General features: G+C 38.9%; 1 protein-coding gene across 1 annotated transcript; it reads right to left on the bottom strand.

Moving 5' to 3' along the window:
- Positions 1-1,231: 1,231 nt before the first annotated feature.
- Positions 1,232-10,800, bottom strand: cacng6b (calcium channel, voltage-dependent, gamma subunit 6b). The gene is made up of 5 exons (XM_041986868.1): positions 10,738-10,800; positions 6,705-7,399; positions 4,345-4,419; positions 2,517-2,654; positions 1,232-2,380 (listed from the first exon to the last, which is right to left on the bottom strand). Exons 2-5 carry the CDS (start codon positions 7,066-7,068, stop codon positions 2,160-2,162), a joined length of 798 nt encoding a protein of 265 aa, XP_041842802.1. The 5' UTR covers positions 7,069-7,399; positions 10,738-10,800; the 3' UTR covers positions 1,232-2,159.
- Between the last annotated feature and the right edge of the window lie 3,000 nt (positions 10,801-13,800).

Genomic DNA, 13,800 nt, shown 5'->3' with positions numbered 1-13,800 from the left:
GGGTGCTCATTCATTAAGATTTTTTATTTCTTTTGTCAGACTGCTAAACTGTGACTGAAAAACAGCCCATTAAGACATAGTATCAACTTGCAAAATGCTTAAAGCATTTCCAGTTGGTTGCTCTACTCTAATAAAATCCTAATTATATCATGGCAGCACCATCTAAAAGAAATCACCATTTAAGTAACTTAAAACAACATCTATGTAGTGAATTCAGCTATAGGCTACTTACATGAATGATGAAATCCCACAGAGGCAGTTATGTTTTGAACTACACACAGTACTACTGACATACTTAGGTCAATAACTCCGTTTCCCTCCTTTCATGTGTACTGGGAAAAGGATGACCGTCAGCTTACATGGTGAGGTTGAAGTCTAACTGTAGCTTTTACATCTGTGTTCCTACAAACACAGATGGAAATACTCCTGACAAGTGTTTATGTGGTCTTTACTGGAAGCAGATGAAAGAAAAATGGGTTTTAACTCTTTTGGCATCACTTATCTAAATTTCTGTCAGGTTGCTTTTGCATCACAATGAGAAACTGAAACCATCTATTTCAGTTTCATTATCCAAACACAATGGAGTCGTGATGTAAGGTAATATATGAACTTGACCAATCCAAGTAGTTTTGTCACCAGAAGCAGAGTGCGAACCATACCGTGGGCTTAGGGGGAGCCGCTTTTTTGCATTTCCTATCTTTTTTCGGCAAGTAAGAACATGATGCCAGCTGATATTACAGCTTGCCCCACAGAACATAAGCGTACCAATACATTATGGTTAACAACTCTTATGCAACAATAATACATAACAGGTGCAAATGTCCCTTGCAAAAAAAATTTTTACCACTCTTTTTGCGAAGATCAACTTACATTGTTAATATTCCCCACATATCACACACGTACACAGCGATGCTTGCCATACACAATATAATGAGCAATGATAGTTTCCCATATTGTAAATAGTTAAAGCAGGTCTTACCTTACCTTTTACACATTTACTTCTTTTATTTTGTATTTAACGTAGATCTACAGGAAGTTTAACTTGGAGCGCCGCCACGCTTCAGTGGTCACAATAATTATAGCATCCATAGTCATACTTTAGGCTACAGTGAACTTGTGAGCAATCAGCATATATTTTATTGTCAGTATTATATAGCTCCCCCAACATTTCATAAATCCTGTTTCTAGGGGAGCTCATGTTTCATTAAGGGGAGCTATAGCTCCCCCAGCTCCCCTGTGGTTCGCACCCTGACCAGAAGTCCATCAAAATTTTCTTGAGCCTTAAAAAACTTTAGGTCGCCTTAATATTTAATGTCATTCTATTAATTTAATGGAATGACAACAGTCTAAGCAGGACATGATCAGCAAAGTACGCTGAAAAAACTGCAACGCTTTGTTTTTTTGTGCACATTAAGGATGTTGACAGGGCCACCAGATATATGTGTAATGGTTTGACTGATTTTTAACATCCAAATATAGCTACCAGAGTAGAAAGCAATATACGATCTGTCAGAATGAAGAACCCAGTCACAAACATCATTACATTACACTCACTTGTGGTGAAATCTCTATATGGTCTCAAGCTCTACTCACATTTGGTTCTAGTCGCATATTATACAAACTGTCTCTGTGTAGAGTTTCTGACTGATTTGGAAATTTTTCTCATGCAGCCACACCAAATGTGCAAAGGGCTGCAATACATTTATGATGAGTCATCCTGAAGGGTATGGACAGCTTATTTTTTATCTAATTGTTGGCCTTTAGTTTCTTTTTTTTTTTTGTCATGGCAGAGTTAATATAAAACAAGCTTAAAAATAATTAAATAAAAAAGTATGCTACTAAAAATATAAAACAGTTGTACGGTTGCTGGCATGCAAACAAGCCTATCGGTGACACTTGTTCAAGTAAATCATCCACTTTAAAATATGAACAGTAGTTCTGTACCTTTCTCTATTTTCTACTAAAAAATAACAAAAAATAAATAAAATCAACATTCTACTTAGAGGCCTTTCCATGTTTTGTTAATGTTAAGTCCTCTTCATACATTTCATTAAGACCTAGTGTGACTTATCTGAGCAAGCTTAAAGTCACAGCTGTCAGGTGTTTTTTACTTGCTCTCTAACATTAAGAATACTGAATGCATATTTCAGGGTTCAGGGCTAGGTGGTGCTATTCTTGTGTGGCAAGCATTTCTGCCAAGGACTAAAAGGAAGTGAGAGGATGATGAAGAGGAAGCCGCCAAAAATGAGAATGGCTCCCGCTGAACCCACACAGGCCACAGACCAGGACAGCTCATGGTGTAGAGGTACGGAGTGGTCACTGGACAGCAAAGCCAATACAGACTGGTGGAAAATCAGAACAGACAGAAGGACCAGTACACCTGCACAAGTAAATAAAGTAATAGCATTAGAGGGTGTTGAAAGTTACAGCCTCACCTGTATGAAAATTTAGGGCAAAATTATTAATAGTTGGAAAAGTTGTGCTGTGGGAGGCTTAAGAGAAAAGTCAGGTCTGACCTGACAGAATGAAACAGAAGGAGGCTGGTTTGAGAAAGAAGGCCACTCCTTTGCTGAGAGACATTGCGATACAGATGGAGCCCATCGCCATCATCGTCAAACTTAATAGAGCCAAGATAGCTGCTCCTAGATTCAGATCTGTGAAACAGAGCAGAGACAGAATTAGGGGGAGGGAGGATGTGGTGGAAATTGGCGGCAAGAAACGTAGAGGTTTTCAGGAGTGCTGAGCAGAAACTGGTTGGTTTGTAGAATCAGAACATTTTATTCTGACTTCTAATTACACATAACTTATGCTTAAGCATAAACATCGGTTGTGCTACTGCTTATATCAACTTCATTTAAAAGAGATTTGTTTGGCATTCATTCCCTGAACAGGTGCAGCCAAACATTTAGTAAATATTACGCAATGCCCTTTGCCAGTTCTTTTTTTTTTTTTTTGTATCTCTATCACATGGATCTCTTTTATACTATTAAAGCAGAAACGGTATTGGAGAAAGATATTAAATTAATTAGTAAAGCAGCATAAAAAGACTCTTTGCAGTCTTGTTTACATTACACATTTTCATTTTTGTAACTGTAGATCTGGTGCAGCATACTGAGCCTGCACCATCATTTCCTGAAAACTTCAACCAAAAAATGACGAGATGAATGTTCTTCCTCTCCACCACCATCTCCTTAAAGAAACTTTAAAACTCCCTGAAATTCGAAAAAAAAAAAAAGTTTCAATATGCTACAACCACTCACAGACTTTCTATTGTCATGACCTGCATTCATGTTTAATAAATGTGTCATATAAACGCCTCAGCTTATCCAATCGGCTTCAATCAGAAAGAATTTTCTATCGAGAAGAGTGGTTTAAACCTTCTGATGATCTGATCAACTGATTGCATTAATTTGGATAGTTTCTGTGGTCCATGCTCTTTTTGCACATGCTTTTTTGTTTGAAACTGAAAGAATGATTGAGCGTCTTGATGATCAAATGGCTCAAAAGAACGAGTTGTTCATGTAGGTAGGGTATTTAATTCAATTAGATAAAAGCTTCTTTGTTTTCACATTGCTCATGTCAAAAGTGCTACGATCGTATAAAGCTTTTCATTATAACACACAACCGATCGGGTTACTGTATCTAGCGTTCATGTAAACATGTCAGTTAAAAGATTGCTTTCAGTGGGACAGAGAAAAAATAGTCCATGTAAACTTGGCTATTGTTTCAGCTTGTAATTTCAACACTAACTTGCCACTAGTGTTTTACTCATTTTAGCTTAGCGTCAGCCTGGTAGTATTGTAAAAAAAAATAAGCATGTTAGCATATTAATATTGTAACTTGTGATTTCTAGACAGCCGCTATTACTCTACACCCGTGCGATTATAATAGCAAAAATGCACCTATAAAGACCCAATATTTGCTTAACATTAATTAATTACAGCATTACATTGACCATTTGTTTGATAAGCCCCTCACATACTTTCTAAAGTTTTCAGAACAGTCTGTGCTCAAAACTTTACCTTTTAATGGAAAGATAAATATCACTTGGGTTCAGTGAGATATAGGTATCAAGCCTCTGCCAGTATATCTGACAACTGCACTGAAACAAGTGGCTTCCTGGGCAGCGCAGCAAACACATTAATCAGTCTGATGACTTTTGGCTTGCTTTGGAAAATGGGTGGCAGTGGAAGTTAATGAGCTTAAACATGCAAAAACTTCCAACATGGTCCTGTGAGCACCACACTGAGCATCTTTATCATCTTTGTCAGTAGCTGCTGATATAACTGTAAACGTGCATCTGCATGTAAAGCAAAAAGTGCAGGGGTAAGTATAAGGTCTCACTCCTGTTAGTCGTCTTCTTGAATATGACTGCATTCTCCCCAGAGGTGAAGAATTTGAAGTAGGTGCAGTTGGATTCTGTGGGTACAAAGAAAAGATAAGACAAAGACGCACACAAAGACACTCATACACACACTCCTATATGGATGACTGCTGGTTTGATGTGCCTACTATGCATCCATGTTCTCTGTCCTTCCAGGCATCATTCCTATTTATATCCAAGAGTCGAGCATTAACTTGAATACCCGGAGACACACACCTCTCTAGAAACACACACATGCACACATTTCCCTGCACTGCACATATGGTGTTGCCAGAGAGGGTGAGAGACAGTAAAAGGGTAGATGGCAGAGGAGAGAAAGAGAGAAGGGACAGAAGGATTTTAATAAAAAATACTGTGCATCACTATAGAAGATAGTAAGGGGATGGCGAGGGGTGAGAGAAAAGGGGGACACAAGACTGCTCGAAGGATGAGATAACAGGAAAAAGGAGGAGTGGGTTGCGGGCAGATGGAGGGGTAGTGAGCAAAGGGAAAGAGAGAGGGGAGCCACAGATGGAGAAGGAGGTAAGGGGAGCAGGAGATATCAGCAGAGGGAGGAAACACAGAGGGCTTGGTTAATACTGCATTAGACATACACTCTCCCTTAGTCTGTCTGTCCTTCTCCCTCATTTCCCCCTCTCTATATTTAGACAAAAACTGTGAAGTAGTCAGATTCCACTTGGCTTCACAAGCGCATAGTGATGATTTTCACCAACCGAAACTGATGTGGTCCAAGATGACCACATGCATGTCCACACACACATTCTCACACTTTTCCTCCACACACAAGTGTGCTTGAGCACATTCACAAAGCGTTTCTAATGAAGCATATCCACCATTTACCAGCCTGCTGATTTTGTAGCACCTTGTGCTATCAGAGTCAACTGATTTTCCTCTCGCTACCATGCTGAGACTATAATTATTGAGCCTTCATGTTCCTCTCCAGAGGCAGCGAAGATGGATCGCTGGCCTGGAGATGACAGACACGGCATCAGCAGGCCGCACTTTGCTCAGGATGGGAGCCAGAAGCGTGTGAACAGGGATGTGAAAGGAAGTAGCAGGGATGGAAAAAACAGTTGTTTTCCTGCAAACATGATGAGCTCACAGCCATCTGTGACAGGCAGTGTGGGCCAACTGTGATAAGACGTGTGAGGAAGATTGTCAGAAGCATACTGGCTTCACTCACACACCAACAAATCATCTTGGAGACAAATCTGGCAACCAGAGATGCAAATCTGGAAAGATTAACTGGAAAGTAAAACAAAGTCATGATATATCATTCAAGGTGAGGAATTTGAAATAGATGCATCCCCAATGTATCTTCATCATGCAGACTTTCCAGTTTCCTCTCAGCAGATTCTCTCGTTGATTCCAAAAGGTCTTTCTCCCAATACCTGCCTCTCTCCATCTCTGGACTTCCTTTTCAGACAGAAATAGGTCACTGTGGAGATAATCAACACTCTCTCAAGAACCCAGATGGTCAAGTTGAATATAGAGCTTTTAAAAAGGAAGCTATCACTGCTCTATCACCACATTAAACCTGTCCCTTTTTCAAAGAAGATAATTAGGTATCCAGTCAAAACACAACCTCAATATTAACAATGCTTCAATATAAGTGTGTCATGAATATAGTCTATATAGTTCCAGCACATTCTTTGTGTTTTTACAATAGGATCACAACTGGAAAAAAAGCTGCACCAGTTGTGCAATTCAACTAGATGCATTTCCAAGTATGATATTTCATTAATGAGCCAATCTGAACATTAACTTTAGGATGACCTAGATACATATGTTTGAAAGCAGCTTCACATGCACGACTATCCTCTCTTTGTTCCTTTGCAAATTTACAGCAATGTGCACAGATTTACAGGGGGGAAATACAGACAAAAGATCAAGATCAAATGTGTTGCTTAGAAATTTAGTGACAGAACAAGAAGGATTTTTTTTTATCTAAAATAAAGTGTTGACAGAGCTTAACACATCTTCTTATAAGTTCAGATATAAAGGCATGCAGACGTGAAGATATTCCCAGAGGAAGTTCGTCATAGTAGTTATGATTAACCCTTCTGTTCACTGTACATGTTTCCTTATTGATGCCAGCAACTTGCAACATCTCAAAAGTATATTTTGACCCCTCTCTATTAGCAGACCGATGTGCACATCATGCAGGCAGCCTCAAGGCAGACTTGCATTTCCACGCAATACAGACACAAGCCAGACAGTCAGAGAAACAAAACAGACACATTCCCTGCTGCTCATCTTCCAGACAGCATAGACAGATGAACACAAACTCACACTGACACACAGCAGCCAGTTATCTCACCTCCAGGTAGTTCAGCGGGGCCACAGCTTGTCCTCTCTGGGTCTATGTCAGCCACCCACAGGGTGCGGATGCAACCCTTCCACAGGCCATAATGGGCCATCTGGCAGGTCTGGTTGCCACTGAAATTCTTTGGTTGGGCCAGCTCAACCCAAAACTCTGTCCCCATGCCCAACACTGTTAGGGTCACCCCAACAATAGATATGAAGAAAGCCAGCTTGATCTTTCCCTCCTGGCTGTCACTCATCTTGTTGGTGCGTCTTTGTCCTCTAAACCCTTTCATTCCGCCCAAGCCCCCACTCTGCCCAGCCCCTGCCATCCCAACACGACCCTCCTCTTCTTGCTGCACAAAAAAGTTGGACCACATACTGCCAAGAACCAAGGTAGGCCAAGCAATGGGATAAGACACTCAGGGCAAAGATTAAAAGAGCAAGATGGAAAGATGATACAAAAAAAAGTGGGTGCAGGATGGGAAAATATAACACTATTTAAAAAACTGGGAGACACAGCTGTGCTGTGCTGAATGAGTGAATGAGTCAGAAGATTCAGTAAAAATAAGTGGGCTGGACGCTGAAATTAGATAAAAAGAGCTATGAATAGATCTGCAGTGAAGCAGGGGGCGGATGAAGCAAGGTAATAATAAGATGGGATGAGGCGGAGGTGAGGACCAGAAGAACCAGTCTGTTTCCTGTCCAATCCTATGAAACAGAGAGATGAAACAAAAAGATGAAAGAGCAGTCAGCATATGCCTCACCAGTGCAAAATCCTTTCATCACCAGAGTAATATTTAATTTCCATCAGCTTTATCAGCGTCCACACTATTCCCTCCCTACAACCATATGACATGCTCTCAGCCAACAATAGATAAGCCATATGGCATTTCCCTGAAAGGCAGATTCTGCTTCAAATGAAGAAACGAGTGGTCAGGATATGCTAGTAGAGTAGTTTGGTTTAGGGTCAAGGTGAGAGATAATATCACAGAACCAGACTGGACCACCCATCTTTTGTTTTCCCAGAAGAGTTTATAACAGAGCTGCTCCCTGAGCAGGTACACCATCTGCTGCTTAGTAACAGATCCCGTTTGATCTCAGGGGATAATGGGTTGCCAAAGGTACCTCCTATCCTGCATTATGTCTTATCTCAGTTTCTGGGAATCTGCATCGATCATTGTGTTTTACATCTACAGTCAAATTAGACTTCAACTTCTAAAGTTGTTTTTGTTATTCCAAAATGTGAGAGTAAGGATCCTTTTTTGCAGTTTTAACGACGTGGGTGACTGGACACAGTGGTGTCGCCACATTGTATACGATGCATTAGAAGTGTTAATCCAACCTTGAACCCTCTGACAGTGGGTGTGGGGGGCTGCAGTAATTAGCTATGCTGCGCAGTCCAACAGGTTACAAAGTGAAGGCAGGAGGCCAGGCCAGCTCAAATGCAGCACCAGCAGGCCACACACAGTTGGTGGATCACTTAATTCAGAGCTTTGCTCTTACAGCATCAGAGGTTTTAAATAGGCCACACAACATATAAACCCTCTTAGTGAAGGTCCATCGTGTACAGTATGTTGCAGTATAACCATAACAGTGTTTGACAGTTTGCAAAATATAAACCCAGAGTTCTGAAGCATCTAATTTCTGACAAAACCAAAATGATTAATCTGAGGAAACAAAGACAAATGCAATTCTTTTTTAAAGGCATTTCAAGAAACCATTCTTTAAATCTTAAATGAATCTAATAATTATTATTATTATTATTATTATTATTATTATTATTATTATTATTATTATTATTATTATCTGACATTAATAACTCAGACTCTTTTTGGGGGTAAAGTTCTTGTTAGGGTCTTACAAAATGTAGCTAGAAAGCAATAACAAAAAGAAATAACATTTTGGGGGGTATTTATTTATTTATTTATTTGCTTGTTTTTTTGTTTTTTTGTTTGTTTGTTTGTTTGTTTGTTTGTTTGTTTATTTGTTTGTTTGTTTGTTCATTTTGTAATTCCAATTGGCCCGATTAAAGAAAACAAACTAACCAACCATCATTTCTTAGAATTTTCTTCTTTGATTCTGTTTTGTGATTTATTTATTTTATTTATTACTCCCCTTGGTGTGTTCCATTTGTATAAAAACATTTAAAAAAAAGGATTAACCTTTCATTGTATTAACTTAATCATGGATAATTTGAAATAAGGAAATTATGTAATTCCAAAATAGTAATAAAAAAAAACACAAAACTTAAACAAAGTCTTTTTTTTATAATGTCAACTATGACCACAAACAAAATTATTATTTTTTTCAATCATTTACATCCACATTCACTCACAAAGGGTACCAAGCATATAAAAATGTTTGAGACAAGGACAGTATCAGTTGTACAATAATACAAACAATATCTCAAGAAAGCTGTGGAAGGGACAACAGAGAAAAAAAGTGTAAAGTTAAAAAAAAAAGACACACCCAATGTAATATCAGAAATAAATACACTAACTGGCAACAGATCAGAAACATAACTGAGTAAAAAAATAAACATACAAATTCTTTAGAAATTAACATGCTGACTGTGTCCCAACTCTGTTGGACAAAACATCTAAACATTTAATGATAATATCTCTCTACATAAAACTGAAAATATTGCTGGATTTCAATCATTAATAGTGAATTGCATCATTAAGAAAGAGTAGATAAAAATCTCTGCAAATAACTGTGAAAAACAGTATTGAATTGCCCGGCTATTAGGATATTCCAGCAACAATACATTTAAAAATAAAACAAAAACAAACAAAAGAAAAAAAAGAATAACAAGAGAAAACATGCATCAGTTCAGAGAAACATCACATAAAATTAATATTAGTAAATACAGATCATCACTGCACCAGTAAATGTAGGTGCAATCTTTACCATGCTTAGACCATTTCAGATGGGGTAAGGAGAGGTTAAAAAACAGCTGTCCTTGTCTGAAAGATGTTTTTTTTTTAATCTTTGTATAATTCATGGGCTTAACCTGAACTAAAAAGAAGAAAAACCACCAAGCTTATCAACACACAGTTCAAATACCATCACCCATGCTAGTGTACATTAGTGCACGTGTAACTTCTGCAAAGAAACTATTAATGCTGAATGATATATACAGATTTTGGAGCAACATATGCTTCCAGCCAGATGTCTTTTTAGGGAAAGGTCTTGCTTATTTCAACAAGACAGTGGAAATAAACACAGTCTGCTCTCATTACAACAAAATGTGTGACAAAAGTTACAACAGTTACAAAAGTTAACACAAAAGTTATTGAAATCCTGTATCTAACAGGTATTAGAAAACATTTCTCAACTGTTGCACATCTCAGCACTGAGTGCTGTTATATGTAGAATTGATGCAACACAGCTGTGAACATGAGACATAACTTTCATTACATTTGTTGTTGGCATCAAACATTCATCTTTAAAAAGAAAAAAAAAGAAAAGAAATATCTGAAAAATGTGTTTCCACATTGGATGTGTTATCTTTGTACTATGTCTAATTAGGGTGTAAATTATCTGCATCAATTAAGAGCTAATAAAAAGTAGATGCATGCATGTGATGAACCAAAGGTCTGAAATAACAACCCCACATTAGTGTACACACAACACTGACTGCAATAAAGAACATCAAGAATCCAGCTGCTGACAGCCAAATTAGTAGTCATAGAATTACAAACCTTGATCACATTACATTCATATAAACCTTCTGGTAATTAAAGGGCTAAGAAAATCCAGGGTAAAAATAACACAAGCACTTCCTTTGTAATAAACAACTTCTAAGCAGTATGTCCTTGTTTATTTGGCTGATAATGCAATGAAAACCATGGTGCATTAACCCTAAAATCTACTGAAAGCTGAGCAGAGGAGAGGTTTGTGCACAAACGCATTTTATGTTGGGAAAGTCAGGAATTCTCTCCACCCTTTTCAGCAACAACAGCCACTGCCACCTGTGTGACATGTGGGCATAAGAGAGTAACAGCAGACTAATGCACCAGAGTGAAAATAAGAATAAGTCTGACCTGTTTGGTGTGTGTGGTTCAGTTCAGGAGGAAGAGACGCTTGAAACTTAATGGAGGGGCAGGGTGGTGATGGGAGAGTTAGTGAGAGAAGAAGGGGCGGGAGTGAAGTACATAAGAGTTATGGAAAATGAATGTAAAGGGGCTGGGGTTGTTGGTGAGAGGAGGGGGTTGCTGCAGTCTGGTTGGTTAACACTGTTGATGATTAAATGTGAGTGTGTCACTGTTGTTTGGCCCCTAGACTTTGCTTGCAACTCGTGCTCTGTCTCAACAGCACCCTGTTTATACTCCACACGTTTGAATTTTTAAATCAGCAAGGAAAGCGGCTGCAGGGTGGTCTACTGCCATGATAACAGTCCTGCCAGCACGGTTAAAAACATGTCTGTGGCAGCCTTGCTGTTTGTGTGTGCATCTATTTTAGACAGCCACCTGTTAATGACATTAAGTAAAGGGGAGAAGGAGGAGCCTGTGTTTATATGAGAGAGGCCAGTATAGCACTTTAGAGCAACACAATACACTGCGAGGAAAATGAAAATCTGATATGGAGACAGAATGAAAATGATGCAGAAGTTTGAAAAGAGTAAATGCGGAGAGGGAAAACAAAAAAGGGATAGAAGAAAATCCATCTTGATGCTGAAATGGAATCCACTGGCTGAAATTAAGTGATTAAGATAGGAAAATGGGATGATGTAGACCCTTTTACTGAGCAAGACCAAGGAGACTGGTCTTGTGGAAAGCTTTTTTTCATGGCTCAGTCCCGCTTGGCTCTTCCACAGGTTAGGTTACATACGTGGCACCGTGAGAGAGGCCAGCCCCAGCGGCCAGCAAGAGCAAGGGGATGGGGGTGGAGTGGGATGAATCGAGGACAGAAACACAGAAGAGGACACAATCAGAGAAAAGGGACAAAAAAGGCTGCTGGCTGTGACAGGAAAATAAACACCTGCAGTGTTCAAATAATCAAACTCTGTTTCATTTTTCTACAGAGAGCAGTCCAGTGAGGGCCGAACACATAACAGCTGTGATTAACTGAATAATGTGGAGGACCGCAATCCATTTAATGCACATATGTGTGTCTGTTCTTTTGAATGGCTTAGTCTCTAATTGCAGATTTTCTCAGCTCCTCCGTCATATGAGATAGATAGAAAGTGTCCACAATCTGTCAGGGGCCATCAATAATCCACAGTATGCTGATGTGAACAATCTTGTCTCCACATCACTCTCGTGCCCTGTCAGCAGCATTGATTTATGCTTGAACACTCGGAACTGCTCACATGTGTTCTTGTGTATTCAGCCATGCGTACGCTGGTTATTTGCACATTACAGTACAGCTGCATCCATTTCTTGCTTTGCTGTTGCTGAACAACCTGGAATATTCATCTGAATGCATCAGTGATTCTTATCTTTTTTTTTTTTGTAACTGACAACAAAGGGTACATAGTGCTGCAGAAAAACTTTCCTATAAATGTACTTAATAATACTAAAGAGTGTGTATTCCATGCCTGATAAGGTTTAACCCACTCTAGTAAAGCTTCACTGCAGTCCAGCATTGTTGCAGGAGGATATTTTTGATTGCCATAAAACATCGACACTGGAATTTACTTAAGTAGATGTCACATGTATTACTCATTCCTACTACACTGTTGAGAGCAGTCTCCTTTTTCCTCCCACGATCCCATTCTTGCTCAGTAAGCACTCAGCTGCAAACATTTTTGTGTCTATTAATGATTAAAAAGAAATAAAAATAAGACAGATAATATCGTTTAGGTTTTAAAATTCTATAATTTTTCCTTAACCTCTTTCTTTTATATCAGTTATGTGATGAAAGTCATCTTACTGTGTGACCCAGTGGAGAATTAGTTAATTAACAAATGCTGTAACATTTTGGCCCATACCATTATACTACCACAGGCATATTTCACAGATGGCATATGACCCTTATGCAGGTATGCAATGTCCTTTCTTCGATCCAAAAATGTTTTTACTTGGCTTCATCAGTAGGGAAACATTTTTCAAAAAGTCTGCACGTTTGTTCAGGAAAGACAACGATGTTATTTTAGCCGTGGCTTTTATCATTGCTCTGTACCAGAAGTTCTTTGCAGTCTACCTGTTCTTGAAACGATCTTTAATGATTAACCACTTTTGTACAGGATGACAATGCTTTATTTCCTCTATTTGTGCACAGTCTGTATGACATTCCCTGCTAATTAACTCTTTAACTGCTGAAAAACATTGAATATGTCATTTATAACAATGATTGTTCCGTTCTGTGTATCTGTAAGCCATGTGAGTGTGACAATGAGGCAGTATGCATGATACAAAGACCTTGAAACTAAAATGATTTATTGTAAATCAACTATCTCTTCTTTTTTTCCACACCACAATGTCATATGTCAAAACATCTTTTGTAACTAGACCTAACAGCATTAACGCAACATCTGCTTGTACCCGTTTTTTTAGATTTATGTATTATTAAGTCCGTTTAAATGATACAATAATATTGTTTAACCCCCTGTGTGTGAAATAAAAGAGGATGCATGCAGGGATACTGCATCCATCCTGCTCCAGCATTGCACTCCCACTGCTGCAGTGTTCTATCTTACTGAATGAAGATCAATGGGGGAGGCTCTGCCCAGAATGTCAATGACCATCAGCAGTCTCACATTCAACACTAGGGGGAGATAAAGTATTTACAATCCTCACTGCAGAATCAGACTGGGGAGAACTGCTAACATCACAGCTCTCATGATGGACAGCTAGTTTCCTGATCTTTAAGAGAGGCAGGGCCAGTTTTACATGTTTGCTCTGGTGTATATGGTTTCAGCTGCATGAAAGCATTCTGTCCCCAGGGAACAGCAGGGCAGTGTTGCATCACAGGCTCTGCTGCTGAGTTTAGTGCAGTGGAGTGCAGCGATGCAGATGGAGAGGGGTGGTATAGAACACAGGCCATTATTGCATGTCAGAGCATTGCTGCTTTACTAACTGGTTTACATCCACTCCCTGTTGAATAGGTCAATGTCGTTTTGATGTTTTTTTTTTTTAAATAACTACTTAACAATATTTACGTAT

Source organism: Melanotaenia boesemani, chromosome 6 (genome assembly GCF_017639745.1).
Source record: "Melanotaenia boesemani isolate fMelBoe1 chromosome 6, fMelBoe1.pri, whole genome shotgun sequence".
NCBI classification, from domain to species: domain Eukaryota; kingdom Metazoa; phylum Chordata; class Actinopteri; order Atheriniformes; family Melanotaeniidae; genus Melanotaenia; species Melanotaenia boesemani.
Note: the sequence above shows the minus strand (reverse complement) of the source record. Positions and strands in the feature narration are given on the sequence as shown.